Consider the following 20,565-nt stretch of genomic DNA (forward strand, 5'->3'; position numbering starts at 1 on the left):
GATGTACACTTGACCATGCTTTGCTGTCCCCTCCAGGAAGAGAACTGAAATCATTTCTCCATCCTTTTGATCCATGTTTGGACCAGAGGAAAAGTACAGTTGTGGCAAGGTCACACCTTCACTATACAAATTGCTAGCTTCTTAGAGATTATGTGTAAAATTCCATATAAAACCTGGGAAACCAGAGCTATCCAAATTAGCAATCTGTTCATTCTGGATGACACTGTTTGACTCATAACCTTCCCATGATGATTAACTTTCAAGTTATTACTAAGTAGCCGATCATTTTTTCTCTTATCTACTATATCTATTTAGCTGCAGGATTTTGAGAAAAGGGGATACAATAACTTTAAAATTTCAATTAAAAATACCAAATATGACCAAAAGAAGTATATCACTCCAAGCATTCTATAATAACATAATATTTTTCTGAATAAAATACAATGTAGCTTAGACAAAATAGTTTGAAATTATTATAGCTCAGATAAATCCAGAAGTTTCACTGGACTTAAGCATAATAATAGGTATAATAATAATGTCCACAATTTAAACAGCAAACTTTGTTTTATGATCAAGTCAAAACTTCCAATTGTGCAGTCACCTAAAACTTGACAGTGCTTTGCATTGGAAACATTATGACAAGCTCAGGATCTTAGATGCTGAGACTACAAGCATGGGTATCATCCAAGCTTATGCTGATTAAAGAAGATTCGGCATTTTCAGAGCCAGCTCATCCCCAAATACAAGTTGAGCATCTCTGTAAAGCAAAACTTTCACTGAGACTCAGGTATTTCAAATGCCACTTCATTTTAATACAAAGTGATGGCAGAAAAGGGGATATTAATTGTCTATAAGGTTCAGATGGATAGCAGAGAATTATAACGCTTTTCATTTCCAGATGGTTTTGATTAGGATGGGCATGAAGAGTTCTGCACTGATGGAGGGATAAAGGGTGGGAGAACCGTCATTCCAAGGGTGGTGAGAAGAGAAAAAGGTAAAGAAGAAAAACAGTCAGGCAATTTAAGTATTTTTGGAAAGTCAGTTCTTTTAGGAACTTACCTTTTCTGCTCGGCAGTTATTGAGACCTAGACTATTCACAACAGCTACCTTCCCATCAAGCACCTGTTGTTCCCGCCGAAGCTGCTCCTTCATCTGCCGAGCTTCTTGGATCGCCTTGGTGACAGCATCATGGTCATTTAAATAACCTGAAGATGTAACAGAACGAAGGATATGTTTTGTACAAGTGCATGGATAGGTTAACCTTTCACCATAAAAATCACTTCTTTTTTGGCAATGGCTAGTGTCTGGCATGTACTAATTTCTCAATGGAATCAGTCTAAAAATGAATGAATGAATAAATAATTGATGATGACTGATTCACACAGTTACATCAACATGGTGCCAAACATTTGTTATCAAAATGTAATATTTAAGTGAAATGCAGCTGTTTCCACATGTTTGAAAAGAAGTTTAAAATATAATTTTTAGATAAACTTTTTTAGTTATCTGAATATTTTGTAGTGCAAAAATACAACCTGTCTTCGCTTTTTTTCCTATAAGGATCATTTGAATGTTACCATAGGATAAAGGTATTGATAATTATTACTATTAATTACTGACACTCTCCTAGTATTAGAAAGGCCAATTTAGAGTCTGAGTATGGCACTATTAGGTTTGTTATATACAGAAGGAACAAATCACTGTTAACTGACTGAAAGAAGAGCATTTCCCCCCTGCATCCAACCATGGTGAAATAAACCACAGTTGGCAATGTCTTGTTACAGATACAAACTTGCAATAGTTAAGAGGCTACATTTCAAGCACAGAATGTAACCAAGCACCTGTAATTGCTGAATAATAAATTGTGGCTACTGGGTAACTATAATCACACTTAATTCACACTCTTAATGGGATGGTCAAGTGACCAACTTGTGGCGCAACTCCACAATCCAGAGTTGGGGGGAAGAAAAAAAAGCAAGCTAAAATATTTCTTTTAAAAAATAACAGGTGTAAGGAGAAAGGCTCATTTTAACTCTGGTCATTTATTTATTTGATGCACATTATGCTGATAACCTGCACGATTTTAGGGTAGAAGAGCGATGGGAAGGGATTGTTTTGCAAATATTGAAAGGAAAGCTAATATATCATCTTTCACTCTCCCTATCTTTTAACTAGGGCATAAAATGGCATAAACTGAATCTATAATATGAAATTGCCCAGAAAAGGGACTTGTTTGTGACATGAGGCTAAATCTAACCAGATCCATTGGTGAATTGTGACAGATGGAGGGACTGTGAGACAGAAGGCAGGCACTAATCACACATAAAATGACCGGCTTGCCTCAACATGTTCCGTGGATTCCAGCAAACTTTACACCCTAATCCATTTTTAGAACAAAAAACATCTGGGCCATAAATCCTCTAATCTGCCAAAACACGCTATTAAATCCCATGATTTGTTGAAAAACACTAAGATTAAAGAAAGGAAATATAAAATGGCTAACTGCCGTGTTAGGAAAGTGTTATTAATACTCTTTCTTTGTCTCAATTATGAATGTTCTGGTACTAAAGAGCCTTGTCTAATCATGTCAGATTACACGACCTCGTCGTATTGCTAGACTCTTCTATCTGATCTGCCAATTGCCAAAAAACCTAGAATGCTTTCTTGCTGCTTAAACATTTCTATTGAAGAAGCTGATGTCAGATTAGCGCAGTGCTTCAGAGCTGGAAGGCTTCTAAATGATCCGTGTCCTGCCCCCCTTACTATGCACAGACTGCACATCCTCCTCTGATCTCCTTAAGGCAGAAAGAGAAGTTCCAGGGTCGGCGATGGAAAGGGGAGCCTTGAGAGCTACTATATATTTTGCTTTTCTGAGCTAAATTCATTGGAATGTATTCAAAAGAAAACATCCTTGCTCATTATAAATACAATATGAATCATAAACAACTATTTAGATCTAGGTCAGCCCTTTAGGGTTAATATGTACTTAAAATTACGGTCGTTTTTAACCTTATATTATCCTCAACATCTGGACTTGGTTCTCCTGCACAACCTTCTTAATATATTATTCTTCAGCTCATTCTGTTCACGAACACTACCACTCTGGAAAAAAAATGCAGTTTTTAAATGACAGGGATGGTCTTGGTATGTGTTCCTTTAGTAAAAGATCTTAAGAGGATCAGCCTGCTTTTCCTATCCTCTAACCCCTGTTTATGTACAACCTGGTTCCATGTGTTTTTGTAGTCTATTCAGCTTCTCCAGAGCACAAATATATTTGAAATGATTTGGCACATGACACTGAATAAAAGTATGAAATCTTTATGCTTTTTAGGCACTGTCAAGATAACACTGTGTAGGAAAAATCATTAATATAGATGCAGAAAGGATGCATCTATTACTACGAGGGTGAGTAACTGACAGACATACATATGTTCTGTAATGGCTATTTCCAATGTGAGATGTGTGTTTGTGTGCAGGTGGATACAGGTGCTCACTTTAAAAGAAACATTCTTGCTTTCAGAGACTTGAATTTTAGTTAAAATGCTATATGAAATTCTAACATTGTATCTGCTGTGTTAAATTATAAAGCCGTTCACATATTACAGAGTTGAATCATAACAGGATTGTTTGCTGGTTCTTTACGCTTTGTTCTCATCACAGTCACCAACTTCCCAGTTATGCTGATTCCCTCTCTCAGTAAATGGCCTCACCTCCAATTCTGGAAAGACCAATAAGGCTGAACTCTCACCTTCCTTCCCCACCCTGACTCCTACCCCAGGCTAGCTTCAAATCGATCTCCACGTATGCCCACTGCCACCTCCTGTTTCAATGAAAATGGCATCGCTACTTTTATTCAAGGCAAATCCCCCAAATTCATGCTCTAGATTTCTACACCTCTCTACTGATTATTCTCTTTCACATTTACATCATCCACTTGAACTTCTCTACTATCATTACCACCTCAACTTGTAAGTACTTAAGATTTTCCTCCTGAAACAAGCAAATAAAGTCTCTTAACTTTGTGTTGCCCTCTCGTTCCAATCCTGTTTCTTTACCTTCCAAGCCAGGCTTCTCGAAGATTCATATCATACTCTCCCATTCCTTCCTCACCCTCCCATTCCTGCTACAGTCTTGTTTCCGCTCCCCTTGCTCTTTCAAATGCCAAACCCAAGGGACACTTTCCAGTCCTGGCAGAAACAGCACTGACAACCCCTTTCTTACGGACACTCCTTCCTTCCTTGCTTCTCATCATAGCACTGGATCCTCATCTCTGACTTCTCCATCTTCATATCCTTGCCTGGGATCTTACTTCATTTGCTCCTTAGATTTGGTCCAAGGTTTCCATCACCCGAAAATAATTTGTGCTTTGGAGTTGGATAAGCCTAAATTAAAATCCTAACATTGCTACTTACTAGCTATATAAATTGTACATATTGTTTTACCTTTCTAAATCTCACTGGTCTTATTGGTTAAATGGAATAACCTCACTAGATAAACATGACATTGCGAAGATTAAATGAGTTAATATATAGTCTCTTAGCATAATAAATGGTCCATGAAAGTCATTCAGTAACTGTCAGTTTACAAAATGGCATAGTGAAATAGGTAGAATTTGGGCATTGGATTCAGACGGATCCAGGTTTCTGCTTCTTAGGAAGTGTGATATTTGCCAAATTATAACACTTAATTTCACTGAGTTTCCATTTCTTTCAACTGTAAAATGAACATAAGGCTGATGGAAGAATTCAATGAAATAACACATGTGAAGGAGTAGATAACACTTCGTATACCTGAGGAGGCAGTAAAAAATGTTCATTCTTTTCTCTTTTTTCCTCTTTCATTTTCCCTATATGGTCATCCTCAGCAGTCTTGTTGCACGGCTTTGACCATTATGATAAAATCTGTGAGGGGGGTTTCCCTGGTGGCGCCGTGGTTGAGAGTCCGCCTGCCGATGCAGGGGACGCGGGTTCGTGGCCCGGTCCGCGAAGATCCCACGTGCCGCAGAGCGGCTGGGCCCGTGAGCCATGCCCGCTGAGCCTGCGCGTCGGAAGCCTGTGCTCCACAACGGGAGAGGCCACGACAGTGAGAGCCCGCGTACCGCAAAAAAAAAAAAAAATCTGTGAGGGGATATCATTTCTTGTTGGCACAGAGGTTCAGTGAAATGGGAGTCACCTATTAGAGTTCAAAGGACCCCAAATGATCACTTGCTACATTTTATTCTGCCTTCATTATATATTCAGGTAGCAAGTACATCTTATGATCAGAAGGAAGTGTTCAGGAGAGGTCTGGTGAGCTTCTTAGAGGGAAAACGGGAGGGCAAAGGCCAATGTGGCTTCCAGTTAGTGCCTCAAATGAGATTTGGGAAATGCAGGTTAGGGATCATTAATGTAAGAAATATATGAGAGTCTGTGACTGTGTTAAATTTACCACAATTTGATTTTTTTTATACCTTGGTGTTTCTTCTTAACCATAACCAACAAAATTCTCAAAATTAAAATGGTCCCTGTTATATATTTTCAGGGGCAGAAAAAGATGGACAAACTGGAAAGTCCAATCTTAGAGGGGATAAAATCTAAACAGAAAGAGTGAGTAAACGGCTGCTCCACAAGGGAAGAGCCTGTTCAAAGGTAGAAGGAAAAACAGTAAACTACTTGTAATGGGTTGAATTGTGTCTCTCAAAAAGATATGTGTGTGCCCTAACCCCTGGTACCTGTGAATGTGTCCTTATTTGGAAACTGAGTCATTGCAGATGTTTAAATTAAGGATCTTGAAATGAGATCACGCTGGATTTACAGTGGGCCTTAAATTCAGTGATTCGTGTTCTTCTAAGAGAAAGGAGATTTGACACATAGACACAGGGGAGAAGGCCACATGAGCACGGAGGCGGGCACTGGAGTTGTAAGCCAAGGAACACCAAGGATTGCCAGTAGCCTCTAGGAGCTGGGAGAGAGGAACGGAACAGATTCTCCCTCAGAGCCTCCAGAAGGAACTAACCCTGCTGACACTCTGACTCTGGATTTCTTTCTAGCTTCCAAATAGTAACAGAATAAATTTGCTTTAAGTGACCCAGTTTATAGTAATTTGTTGTGGCAGCCTTCCAAACCAACATATGGCAATTGGTCTTAAGGATGCTCCTAACACTCAAGGGGTGATCCCAAGGACTGTAGGATACCTACCGCCTGCTTCAAACCCTTTCTGATTTCCAGGTACACATATCTACCAAGCTTCTCTACTGGAATGTCCCATGCAGCATGGCTAGCACAGAATTCATCATCTTCCTACTGCCTCAATCTGTTCCTTCTACATTCCATATTCCCTTTCCAGTTGCCCATCCAGTCACTTGGGAGCCGTCTAAGATACCTCCTTCACCCTATGTACAAAAGACAACCAAGCTCTGGAGTTATGCCTCCTCCTCAGCTCTCAAATGTGCTTTTTCTCGATCCCCACTGGCCTTTGCTTTCGCTAAAGCCACCTCGTATCTCACTTGGGCTAATGCCTTCACCTCTTAACTCGCTTCCCTATCTTTAAGCTTACATCCCTTGAATACGTCTCCTACTCTTCTTCCAGATAAAGCATTCCGAGATATTCCAAAAAAGGGAATTTGAATCACGTCACTTTACCTGACTAAAAGCCCATCTCTTACTACCCTAGTGCTTAAAGGAGCATTTCATAAGTTGATGATCTGTAAGTTCTGTGAAAAAATAATTCCATGTTCAAAAAAGTGTGGGAAACACTAAATTAGAGTTAAAAAGGTTTCTTCGTTGCATGTATTCTCAAAATCTTGAATATGTTAATATGCACTGTGAATCTTCCAGAGATAACAACAGTATGTAGAGTTTCCCAAATAGCCTGGAACAAGAAACTCTTTAACGTTTCCCCCCAAAACATCATTCTGGGATAAATTCCAAACACTTTAAAATGGCCTAAAAGTCTCATGATATCAACTCTGCTTATCCTTCCTGCATCATTTCCTGCTGGTCTCTCAAGACCTCTGTGCTTAAGCTGCACAGAACTATTTCCTGTTCCAGGGACCCGCCCTCCTCTTCACCCCTCCTCTGTGTCCCAGGCTTTTTTCTTATACTGAAATAGTGGCTTTCTGGTGTGTTTGGGAATTTACTCAAGTGTCACCCCTTCTGTAAGGGCCTTCCTGACATGCCCTAGACATGCTCCTTGGCAACCTTCGTACTTCCCATCTCCATGCTCCTGTAAAACCCTGGAGATGCTTTTATTGTCACATGGTCTTTTGTTTTCCTAAATTTATCTTTCACGCCAATCTATGAGTTATTTGAGGGCATTTTTTTTCTTTCAGTCTTTTATTCCTTTGGCCCGTGGTAAGGTCTGTTGAAGGAATAAATGCATATTTCTAAGTTGAAAGTAGCTAACTTTATAATTCCAAGTTCACTGATTATCTATGTCGTCATCATATCCATGGAAGCCTGAACCATATGACACAGATTTCTTAAAATTCATGGATTTAAAGGATGCTATCAGGGTAATACAAATTCTTATTTACTTCATTTAATTATTTTATGTAGGACTTTTCAGCTGTAGTAAAAGTAAGGGCACATGAGTTTCAAGTAATTTTCAACAAATAATACTTTTTTCTTCTATTTTTTGAGGTCACTTAATCATCATCAAATTTTTGGCACCCTGATATGTAGCCATTTCTTCATCTGTGAAAATTCTTGAGAATTAGATAATAAACGTGAAAGCAATTTGTAAACTGTAAAGCGCTAGGCAAATATTAATTGTCAGCTGTTAAATAATACCCCTAACTTCCTGATAATCCAATGGCTTTCTGTGAAATGGTTACAATATTGTTCAATAACCCAAACTCATAGAAGTTTTTTTCTCATTTAAAAAATGTAAATTAATGAAATTTTAAGGTAAAATCCTCCTTCACGTCATCATATTTTAAATTAGCAAGTTGTAGAAATAAAATATCACATTACTGGACTTGAAAATATTTCCCTTAACTTTACTGAATCAATGTGTGTCTCCTACATTTGCTCAGTGAAGTTTTAATTTTCATGTACTAATGGCTCTGAGGAATGAAGGGCAAGAACAGTATGTTCCAGTATCTTCCAAAGACATGACAGAACAAAAACTGCAGGTATCTAAAGCCTCAGTCCTAGACTTTCATCTGCTTATCCTCCAGACTTAGCAAAACGTATGGCATAGAGAAGATATTCAATACTCATTTATGGGATGAATGAGGTAAAGGATAAATAGATGACGGAGAAGAACATCTAAGGCAGAGAGGCTGCCAATAGGCAACAACTAAAAAGCAAGCAAGCAACCCAGAGACTATGACTGTAAGTCCTCAACCTCCACTGGCTGTGAGTTTGAGCAAGTTACTAGGTGATCATGTACATTTGTTTTCTTAAAATTAAAATAGCGGTAATAACCACAGGACTGTCTACATTGGGACAGGGACTTAGAATCCCTGGGTAAGCACTTAACTTCTTTTTTTTTTTTCTTTTTGCCCTTGGGATTATTTTTAATTGGAAAAATAGCCCACAATTATACATGGACTTTCTTTCCATAAGAAAATACATATTTAAAAAAATATTTTGTTAGGGCTTCCCTGGTGGCGCAGTGGTTGAGAGTCCGCCTGCCGATGCGGGGGACACGGGTTCGGGCCCCGGTCCGGGAAGATCCCACATACTGTGGAGCGGCTGGGCCCGTGAGCCATGGCCGCTGAGCCTGCGTGTCCGGAGCCTGTGCTCCGCAACGGGAGAGGCCACAACAGTGAGAGGCCCGCGTTCCGCAAAAAAAAAAAAAAAAAAAAAAAAAATTTGTTAAATACAAGCCCTGGGTGTTACACAACTGCTGACTCAATTTCAATCTGTCCTGGGCTGGGAATCAGAAAGAAGATTCATAGGACACAAGATATACCCAGTTCACTTAAACTCAAAGCACACAAACCAAGTATCAATAGTATAGCATTAAGCTAAACAGCAATGGCATCAGGAGTTCTTGAGACATCTCAGGTGCAGATGCTAGGCCCTCGGCCGCGGGAGGACTATTCCATGGCAAGAGATGAAACTGAAGTGCACGGGGTTCACTTCAATTTAGGAATGAAGTCCCTCTCATCCCTCACCTAACTTTTATACTATTCCAAATAACTCTTCTTGGAGAGCAAAGCACTTAGCTTCTCTAGGCCTCAGTTCCTTACCTGGAAAATAACAATTTCTGACTAGATGACAGGTATATTTGCTCTGTCTAGTTAAAGGTCTACGATTCTAAAATAAGCTGCAGTGAAAAAATAGACTAAAAATGCTTTGATAAAAGTTTAGAGTGTTATACTATGCACAGCATAGGTTGAAAAGGCCAATAAGGGAAAGATAACATCTGGTCAAAAGATTCTAAAAGTACCCATCATTCTTCTGAACTATTCATGCTTTTTAAGGAGCTTTCTTTGGGGCTGCCTATCAATTGCATACCATACAAAAGCATTCTTATAGAACACACTGTAATATTACTCACCAACCTCAAAAACTCACTTGCTTTATTTGTAGCTAATAGATATATAGCAAAGAGCCGCATGTCATTAACGATAACTTAAGTTATCTTTTGGTTCACGGTTTTCCATGGATTATTAATGGCATAACACATTAATTCTTCTCTCAGGGGTGACCTTTACAACACCACGAATGCTCACAGCTTTTATCCAACTACATTATTACTCATTACAGTTTCAGCTTTCAACATCTGCATTTGTTGAAAAGAGAAAAGTAAATTGTAGTGGCATCAAATCCTTGGAAAATAGGAGGGATGTGTACGTGGCGGAGGGACATTTCAGGGAAAAAAAAATAAGAGAAGTTTTAGTAGTGGAAAAAGTCAGATGATAAATGTCATTAAATACATTCTTGTCCTTCTAAAATATTTTGTCATATTGAATCCTTGGAATGCTGAAGTAAAAAAATCCTCACGTGACAAAAAATGCAGATATATTAGTTATTCCCTTAGTTAAATATTCCAGTTCTGGGGATATTACAAAAGTAGCTCATATACCAACACTGTGATATTTATGAGCTTTCGTGTCTATTAGGCAAGTGAATCATTCTTGCCAAATAAAATATCTTTCACGTTCTTCGGACATGAAAACAAATCTTATCTCGGTGTCCATTTAGGATGTTGTGCAAGTTAACAGAGACAGCATAACAGAATGGCGCACACGATAAAAAGAACACACATGCCCCAAACCATTTTCAAACTTCTCAAAACCTCAGGTTTCGCTGTTGCTTTTCTCACTGCTGCCCCACTGGCCCAGACTGACTTCCCCTTTGCAGATAATCTGGAATTCAACGTTGTAGAGATAGAAGCATTTGAAATACACTCCTTCAGCTTTCCTTCTGTCCATCCCACAATTTCTCTGTAACTTTACCTCTTTTTTCCTCATTTCCTTCAGTCTTAGAGAAAAGAGGCGGCATTTCTTCTTTCCAAAGGTAATCCTCTCTCATTTCTTCTTGCTCTGTCATCACCCATGCACTCTTTCATATCTATAGATCTCTCCAACTCACCTTTGTTTATATATATATACACATGATTTCCTATTCTAAAACCTGCCTCTACTCAGCCTTCTCAAAATACGATCCCTTCTCAACTCCAAGGTTACAAAAAGACCGACCCATATATCAGCTGCACTTTCTGTCCTCGTGTTCTTCAAATCCTTCTAACTGATGTTCTGCTAAACCATTCTACAAAATCTCTGTTACAGTCTACGTGGCCACAACCTCCAGCTAAATCCTAAGGCGTTTCTTCTTCATGTTCTTTAACTTTTCTACGGAAGATGACACCATTGAATAACCCCTCCTTTTTCAAACTTTAATGTGTCCTAGGTAAACAGGCCATTGTCTTATCTTCATTCTTATTCTAAGATCCTCAATTGTTCTTCATCAGCTTTCCCCCTAACAAAAGCGTGGTGCTTTAAAAATATGTTCAAAGATACTTTGATATTCCTTCCTTCAGAGTTGGAGCCTAATTCCCCTTTCTTTGAGTTGGGCCGGACTTAGTGATTCTCTTATAATGAAAAGAATAAAGTAGAGCTGACTGTGTGTGACTTTGGAGACCAGATCGTAAAAGGCAGCATGGCTTTCTCTCTGCTCTCCCTCCTGGACCACTCACTCTGGGGAAAGTAAGCTGTCATGCTATGAGCAGCTCTATGGAAAGACCCACGTAGCAAAGAACTGAGGTCTTCAGCCAACAGCCATGCGAGTAAGTCATCTTGGAAAAGGATTGTCTATCTCCAGTAAAGTCCTAGGCCCTGGCTTCCATCTTGACTGGAACCGTAAGAGAGACCCTAAGCCAGGACCACCCAGCTAAGCTGCTTCCAGATCCTGACCCTTAGAAGCTATGAGATAATAAATGTTGGCTGTTTTAAGCTGGTGAGATTTAAGTTAGTTAGTTACACAGTAAGAGATAACTAATACAGCAGGTAATACCTGTGATTCTTTACCCCACTTCATTTCTTACCATATGCTTCTTATATTCTTATTTGCTCTGATGGCTTCCAGAACCTCATTACGGAATAATTTCCATGTCTAAAATTCTAGCACCTCTTTCACATATCAGATTTGCATTGACAATGTCCTCCTGAACTTCTCTATCTAAATGGCTTCTTAAGTTTCAAATTCAACACATACTGAATTTTTATGTTTACGTCTTCCCCCAAACCTGCTTCCACTCTGGCCTTCTCTTTCACAGTTCAGGGAGGCACTATTCTGTCTATTTTATAAATTCAAAATCCCAGACTCTTATGTCTCCAGCTTGAACCTCACCCGGTACGTTCCACTGTGGATAAGTTACATCAATTCTTCTTTAATGATACCTCTTCAATCTATTCTCTCCTTTGTTTTATCATTGCTTATTTCTATTTCGTGTAACTTACTCTTGTCCTACGCTAAAACAATGACTTCCCTGATTCCAGTCCCTTTCTGCTGTCAATACTCTTCTTAAAGTTCCAATCAGATGGGTGTCTGGAGGAAAAGTCAAAAATGTCTTTGGATAGCATCAAATCAGATTCCATCTACCTCTTCCAGTTTTAACTCTGATCACTTTCCACTACACTCATTAGCCAAATCAGTGCATTTCTCAAAAAGATGATATTTTACTCTGGGTTCTGTTTTACAGCCTAAAATGCCTAGGGATGCATCTCTTCTTCAAGGCTCCATTTGAGTCAGCCTATCCTTCAACCTTCCCAAATAGAATCTAATACTCTCCTCTTCTTGACTCTAGCATTGTTATCTGTGCTCTGGAATAGCACTCACAATAGCTGCTTTGTACTATTAAGATACATGACTTCCCCCCAACTAAACCCTAGCCGGGGTTTGTGCTACCTGGTCTGTGCTAGCTTCCTCATAAAACTGTACGCAAATAATAAGCATCAATAAACGTGGGTTGAAGTAAGCATTGGCGTGGCCAAAAAGTTCGTTCGGGTTTGCTGTACGATGTTATGAAGATCCCACATGAACTTTTTGGCCAACCCAACATTCACAGTCCAATTTACGTGTTACTAAACTAAAACTATTGGAATTTCTTAAAAGTTTGCTTATAGAAGCATTTTCTAGTGTTTGCTTACTCTACTAAAATGACAATTATGGAGAAGCAAAGAGACCGACTTTTTATAATACTTTGGTGTGTACAAGTTAAGTTTCAAGCAACTCGGAACTGAGAAAAAATTGACATCCTGATGGTTGACTGACTGCTGATCCAGGCAGAATGTATTTCATCATTATGTATGCTTTGTACACATCACACAAAACGGAAATACATTTAAATGACTGAAAAGGCGAGTCACCTAACAACAACAGTCTGGAACCATTGCTCTCTGTGATTAGTCAGGCCTCTTTTTCATAAACTTAAGAACATCAGTTATATCAACAAACGTAACCAGTTCAATTAGATTCTCAGGGGGACATTATAACTCGGACTTCAGTTATAAATTTCAATTGCATGTTTAAAACAGACCTGTGAGGTTCATCATATTGAAACTCTCCTATGGAACTAAAGCCATGCAGAGGGTATGCGTGATTTGCCATTAAAAGATGCTTTCATTCAATTGCCATAAACAGAAAATCAGCAAGAACAAAAGAAACAGAACTTACCTATTGTGCTAACTCTGGCTGAAGGACTAGCTAATGATGCTGGGACAGAGGCTTTGAGGGGGCCTGCCCCACTGTTTATTCTCAGAGCTGGCATATGGGGAGAGGTGGGTGATGTGGGTGATTTGCCATCAGAGGTCTTGGGTTTAGCTGATAGGTTCAGTGGCTGTGCCACTTCATCCTGCAATGATCATTAGAACATGAGCTGTGATAAGGAAAGTCTGATTAAAAATGCCTAGAAAAACACAGGTATACTGCCTGTCATTTCCCATCAAATACTCTACCAGTGATCTTAACATTCAGTCTGAACATTACAGTGTTTGGTTAGCTGTCAACAACGGCACTTTCAACTACATATCATAAAAAAACCTTTGGTATAAGAGAAAGTACATGTGCACTCAACTATCCAGAAAGCATATAACTGATGACACCTGTAAGAAATATTCTTAAAGAAGATATTATTTGTACTATTCATTTTTATTGAGAGACAATGCATAATTCGCATGAAACTATGATGTAGATTATTTTTTTTTCAATCTCCAAAGAATAGGTGTTGAGTCCCAAGCATCTTTGGACCCTGGTGCTTAGAGTACCCAGAACATCCCATCATGGAGGAGCTAAATGGTGTGTACCTCTGATTAGAACTGTTCTCCTAATTAAATACAAAAAAGAAGAAAACTTTCTTTCTTAGAAAATAATCTTTTCTCCTAGGTTTCACAGAAACACTTTAGGGTTTCATCTAAAAATAAACATAATCAGCATTATATTAATATATACTATTTATTTATATGCAACACTGTTCTAAACACTTAACGTTACATTTTTAAAAATCCAGATTTGTTTTCCAAATTTTCCTTACAATGCACTACGTGGTAGCATGAAGAGCTGCATGTGGTCAGCTCAGCATGTATGGCAATTTCCAATTTTTCTAGGCTCGAATAGGTCAAGTTTACATAGTTTACATTCTATTTTATACCTTTCTCCACTAGCTCTTATGTAAGTTCATATGTAAAGTTTATGGATACAATTATCACTAAAATGTCTATCACAATATATAAGATCAGATAATCTTAACATTATATTACTTTTCTTTCACTGCAAAGAGAGTTATTCTTTTCTTGTGCTCTAAAATTGGAATATTGTGTCATTTGTACTTTACTGTTTACCTTATATCCAATCTTACATAGGTATTATTGGAGAACAAAAACTTAGTATCCACTTAGGTTCATCTTCAGGAGTTAAGAACATAAAATATCTATCAGTAATAGCAGGATTACTTGTTGAAAGTGGAACAATTTAGAATCAAATGGTGTGATGTGGTGACATGGAAACATATTAATTAATGTGTATAAAATCTGATGTATATATTTACCCCAAAGCGTTGAAATAAATCACTTTACAAAAGTGGTAAAAAATGGTATATAATATGATATTTCAAATTTATATTTTTTAAAATGATTTATTGTTATTTGATTCCATGGTTAGCTTCACTTAGGAAACCTATGAACAGGCCAGGGAAAATTACACTTGAACATTTTTTTTCAATCCTATTTTCTGTCTCAGAGAAAATAACAATTATTTGAAAACCCATGAGGTAATTCAAATGGCAACCTGGGATCATGTTCGATGCATAATAAATTACTGACCATGATATCAAATTTATATGAATTCACAGAATCTTGGAAGGAAGTAAAATAATTCCATGACTGGCTCAATATACAATTTTGAACTAAGCATTTTAAAAACTACAGGGCAAAAATCACTTCCAGATCTTTCAACATTTAGTTGAGCTAGTCAGCCATAATCCTTATGTATGATGGCAGATCCCCAGGAATATTGTCTTTTCTTCCTATACTCCAGTATGGATGAGAGCTTCTCAAAATGCGATCCTTGAACTGGTACCATCAGCACCACCTGGGAATTTGTTAGAAAAGCAAATTCTCAATCTTAGAAACTTTGGAGGTAGGTTCCAGCAACCTGTGTTTTAACAAGCATTCCCAGGTGATTCTGATGCATACTAACATTTCAGAGACAATGCCTTATATAGTAGAGAGGGAGATTATTAAAAAATTTTTATTTACTAGGCTTCAAAACCCTTTAAAAATCTTCCTTAATATAAGGAGGTAACATTAAAAATATGTAATGTTATCTCAATCTTTAAAATTTTATCAGAACATATCATATGCTAATAATAATAAATGAAAAGGTATATGCCTAATAAACAAAATGCTACTGAGATTCAGTGGGCCGATAAGGATTAGAATTCAGATTTTCTCCCCCTTATTCAGCCTAAATATCCTATCATATCAGAGCTTTATCAACTATTTACTATGCAACTGTAAATATTCTAGGCACTTTTTCCCTTATGAAAGTTGTACATGCTTAGTACTTTCTATATGAAACTACAGGCTTTTGTCATGATAGCCTGAAAACTTCTTTTGACAGCATCAAAACTCTTAGAAAAGTTTTGAGGGGATACTTGGAGAAATTACAGGTCGCTGTTCCACTTGACTGTGCAGAAAGAAAGGAACATATTCCCAGAGTTGCAACAGAGATTTATGAGTACAGAGGAAATCGAGTGTGAGTGTGTGTATTGGAGGAGAGGTGGTGTCCATGAAGAGGATGCAGACGTGGGTGCTGATGGGGTGAGATGTCATACGCTTAGCTTTAAGCATTAAGAACTATTACATGCGGTTGAGTCCGCCTGCCGATGCAGGGGACACGGGTTCGTGCCCCAGTCCGGGAAGATCCCACATGCCGCGGAGCGGCTGGGCCCATGAGCCACGGCTGCTGAGCCTGTGCGTCCGGAGCCTGTGCTCCGCAACGGGAGAGGCCACAGCAGTGAGAGGCCCGCGTAACGCAAAAAAAAAAAAAAGAAAGAAAAAGAACTATTACATGCGCATACTAAAAAATGACTACCGAAAGCACTGATTAGAGCGAGAGACCCACGGGAAATCTTAATATTCTCCTGTATTCGAGGCAGCACAGAAGTCTGAAAGCCAAAAAGTGCAAAGCCCCAAGGACATAATAGAGGTTGACAGTTCCAAAGTTGATAGAAATGTCATTCAAAATTGCCCTTTCGTTCTCTTTCATTGTGTGACCAAGCTAATAGTATATTAACAAGAACCCCACATGCTAGATCCTTATACTGGTAACTATATAAATAATTTTGACCCATTATATGATATTATTTAACAATTTGCTTCTTTTCATAATTTACTACTGAGCTACTATACCAAATGCCCATTATTCATGAAGAATACAAAAATTACAGAAGTTTCCCATTTTCTATTAATTATTTTTCATTTGACTAGATGAAAATTTAAAACCCTAGCTGTAAAACGGAACTGGGCTATTTATTTACGCCATGCATTCTCGTAATTATGAATATGCACAATAAACGCAAAAGGTAAGGTTTTTTCTACATTGTTTTTTCATTTGCGATATCTTATTATTTAGGAAAAATGTGAAAGCTTAGCATGATTAACCAGTATTCTTAACAAATAAAACATACATTTTAACCAGTATTCCTAACAATTAAAACATACACTTTACATGTAAAAAATGTAAGTAATTTTCAAGGTCAGGAAAGCAGTGGGAAAGATAGTATTTCTATCAAGTACACTGTCAGGCAGTGAGGAAAGCGATTCCCTTTTAATTGTCCACTTGTTGAATGATGTCAGTTGAAAACTTTTGGAAACAGCACATTTCATACTCATTTCATTTATACAGAAAGTAATAGTTAAGAAGAATCCTACGTAGCTGTTGAGTAGCTCTAAACTTGTATATGATAATTATAAGGCAAGCATTTAAGCTTAAGTAAATGTGTAAGCTAGGGTAAGCAAGTTTTAACTAGCTGAAGTCTATATTCTACATAGCTATGGAATCACTATAAATATTTCAAATCATTTATTTAATCTTTAATACTGTGAAGTCATGAATAACCTCAGAAAGGAAACTAATGCTCAGAAAGGTCTAATGAAATCCAGGTTTTTGGTCTCTACAATACTCTTTTCATTTACATGACGAATTTAAACTTAAAGAGATGTTAATGAAATATAATTTCTGGAATTCAGCCCTAGCCATATAATTCTATCACATAATAAACCACATAAAGGTCAGTACACATGCAATAAAATGAACTAATACACACATTTGGTACTGTATACATTAGTTTAAAAGTTAAAGCACAAATTGTTAACTTGTTTTGGTGATTTTTTAAATGCTCCTCTGTTCTCTACACCATATGGCATCGAAAATTCCCTTCAGTAATGCTAAAGACTTATTAGACTATTCTTTGAGAAAAATACCAAAGGTTCATGTACAATATGGCAGAAAATGTAACAACTCATACAATAATGTGTGAGAATACTATTTTGTATGTCCAAATACGTCTAAAAGTTTTAGGAACCAATTCATGATTATACATTCCCCTAATAAGGAATTATCTAATCTTAGTTAAATATAAAATCGTTAACAAGAATGCAAAACGAGGGCAATCCAAAAATCATATGGTTCAGGCATGTTCCACTTATTTAGCTACTATGACTTGTCTCAAAGCAAACATTTCACTTAACATCAGCTTGTGGTCACAGTACTAGAAATACTGTGGCGGTTCTAATGAATTTGTATCCCAATCCCATACACATATAAATTATAAATGAGATAAAGAAAAGAATTTGACACAAATATATTGCCTTGGATGCACTGAAGAAATACCAGTTGTGATCATGAATGCAGGGATGATTCCACAAAAACTTAACAAACACTGTAAAATAACTATATAAAGTTAAAATATATTTCATTCACATGGCTTTCAAATCATAAGTTTATGCTAGGAAAAACATGTTACTCTATTATAACTGTATCATATCCATAATTTTATAATGTGCAGAGACCAAATTAGTTAGGAAATCAAACCTAATTTATCAAAGAAAAATCATTCTCCAGAATCCTGGAGGGTTATTTCTCTCTCCCCACTCCTCAGCCTTCATTCATGTTTTTGCTAAAGAATTTTAATAGAGAGCTAGAGAACAGGGATACCAGTAAAGAAGTCTACTTCTTTCTTCCTATTTGCACTCTTGTCCTTCACAACATAGAGCTATACCCACACGCAGGATTCTGGACCACAAGATGTACCATTAAGGATGTGCAAATGCTTATATCTTTCAGTATAAAACTTTCATCTTTATTTACTTCTTTATTCATTCTCATTATCTAATTGATGATCCAGTTCATGCCATATCACACTTGTCCCCAAACTCCACTTCCTTAAATATTTACCTAAGGTAGTTATTGAAAATCAAACATTTATTTGGCAGTTAACAAGTTTATAGCACTCTGATGACAAAGAACAAGAACATATACATTTATTCAATCATCCATCCATTCATTTGTTATTTATTGAATGGAATTTCAACCATTTAATAATGGCTACTATATGTTGGGAATTAGAAAAATGCAAATCGCTTGACATCTAGGCATGTGGCTTTGAGACTTTAGTTTTGTGTGGCCAGTAATAAAGGAACGAAGAGGTGCATTTACTTTTTATTCAAGCCCTAGATATAGAGGTATGTGGAAATGTGTCTTATTTTAGCTGAATGCTTGAAGGACAGTTTGTCTACACACTTAACACATTGTTTTCTTTATAAATATGCTTTGATTCTTTAATAGCCATGCAATGACTTAATAAACTCTATGTATATAATTTCAGGCTACTTCCTGTACACAATTTGGAAACTGTCCCCATACATATCATAAATACTCATGTGAAGTAAGTAGCAATACTAACACATGGGAGGAGTAAAAGCACTCATGAAACACGCTGCAAAATTAATCGCGATACTGCTATTATCCTCTCTAATGAAATAACCTTATTAAATTAAGTACGGAAGCTACACGACAAGCTGAGTTGCACAATGTGCACTGAGGCCGCACCTCTCTTCCCTAGCTTGTGTTCACATTCATCTTTTTCTTCTTCTGTCCCTATTGTTCACTGTGAGAGCCCTCTTTCGCCTTTCCCACCCAAATAAGGCTTTTTCCCCCCTACGGTTTAGTAGAAAAAACAGTAAACAGTAGAGAGAAAAACAAAACAAATACCATGAGATCTCCAAAAAGACTGGTGTGTCCTTGATTTTTCCTTCATGAAGAATTTAGAGGAGAAAAGGTTTACATTTACGTGCAAGAGTCAATTAAAGTAATATAATATAAAACAAAGCGTAACAATCTTAAAATTATTTTCTTAGCTCCTGAAGAATTAGGAATTCTACTCAGGTGACCACCCCAACTCTATACTTAGTAGTTTTCTGTCACCAGAAAATCAAGTTTATCATCTTAGAGAGCATGTAGTCCTGAAGTCCTTTTCATGAACACACCCTTACTTTTGGACTTCCAGATTGCAAGATGCCTTGTTAACCAGGTAGAGAGAACTCCAGGAATTCTCTGAGAGGTATGCTTTTGCTGTGTTAATGTTACCATTAGACGTGATTGCCATTTAAATTCAAGTCTTAAGTTATTTAGCTGATGGTAATATGGTCTAGCTCCTCATGTGCCTTCCTCATTTTCCCATTTTACACTTTTGCTACACCTGCTTCTTTTAAAAGTGTATGTTGGCCATCATCAAAAAATCTAGAAACAATAAGTGCTGGAGAGGGTGTGGAGAAAAGGGAACCCTCTTGCACTGCTGGTGGGAATGTGAATTGGTACAGCCACTATGGAGAACAGTATGGAGGCTCCTTAAAAAACTACAAATAGGGCTTCCCTGGTGGCACGTGTATGTTAGCAGTGTAGTTGGGGAACATTTGCTTCAATGTGGTAATTACACATTGCTTTTACATTTATCCTGTTGGCCCTTAATTAATTGAAAGGTGTTCAAAACATATTCATCATTTAATTTGTTGTTTAAAATGCCTCCTGTTCTTTCCCTGTTAATACCTTGATAGATTATTTTCCTTGTTTTCTGACTTCATTGATTTAAAGCCTCAAAACTGTAAATTGTACCCACAAACACACCCATACATATATTTGAAAACAAGGAGAGGAAAGATTGTGGCTTCCGGAATATCAGTAATATTTCACATTCATTTTTTAACGAAATAATTTCTTTGAAATTTCTAAACCAAATAATGTCATTCTTTCTACACACAAAGTTCTTCTGTGATAGCCGGCTTCCACGATGCCCCCCCCACCCCAGTAATTCTTGCCTCCGGGTATTCCCCTGTGTATTCCCCTCCCACAGTGAATAGGACTGATCTACGTAACCAACAGGATACTGCAGAAATGACAGTTTGACTCCTGATGCTTGGTCATAAAAGACGTTGCAGCTTCTACTTTCCTCTTTCTTGAATCACTTGCTCTGGGGTGGCAGGGTTTCTCAACTTCGGCACTATTGACTTTTGGCTGAATAACTCTTTGCTGTGAGCGACTGTCCTGTGCATTGCAGAATGTTTAGCAGTATCCC

At 37.6% G+C, this 20,565-nt stretch overlaps 1 protein-coding gene across 2 annotated transcripts in view; it reads right to left on the bottom strand.

Annotated features, from left to right (window-relative positions):
• Nucleotides 1-20,565, bottom strand: part of SOX5 (SRY-box transcription factor 5) — a 389,772-nt gene that overhangs the window by 26,618 nt on the left and 342,589 nt on the right. For both annotated transcript variants that reach the window (XM_024733444.1, XM_024733445.1), the window contains exons 10-11: nucleotides 13,110-13,287; nucleotides 1,060-1,205 (exon numbers count right to left, since the gene is read on the bottom strand). In XM_024733444.1, coding sequence (XP_024589212.1) covers nucleotides 1,060-1,205; nucleotides 13,110-13,287 — 324 coding nt within the window. The remainder of the gene's footprint in view (nucleotides 1-1,059; nucleotides 1,206-13,109; nucleotides 13,288-20,565) is intronic.

Source organism: Neophocaena asiaeorientalis, unplaced genomic scaffold, assembly GCF_003031525.2.
Source record: "Neophocaena asiaeorientalis asiaeorientalis breed wild unplaced genomic scaffold, Neophocaena_asiaeorientalis_V1.1 scaffold150, whole genome shotgun sequence".
NCBI lineage: Eukaryota > Metazoa > Chordata > Mammalia > Artiodactyla > Phocoenidae > Neophocaena > Neophocaena asiaeorientalis.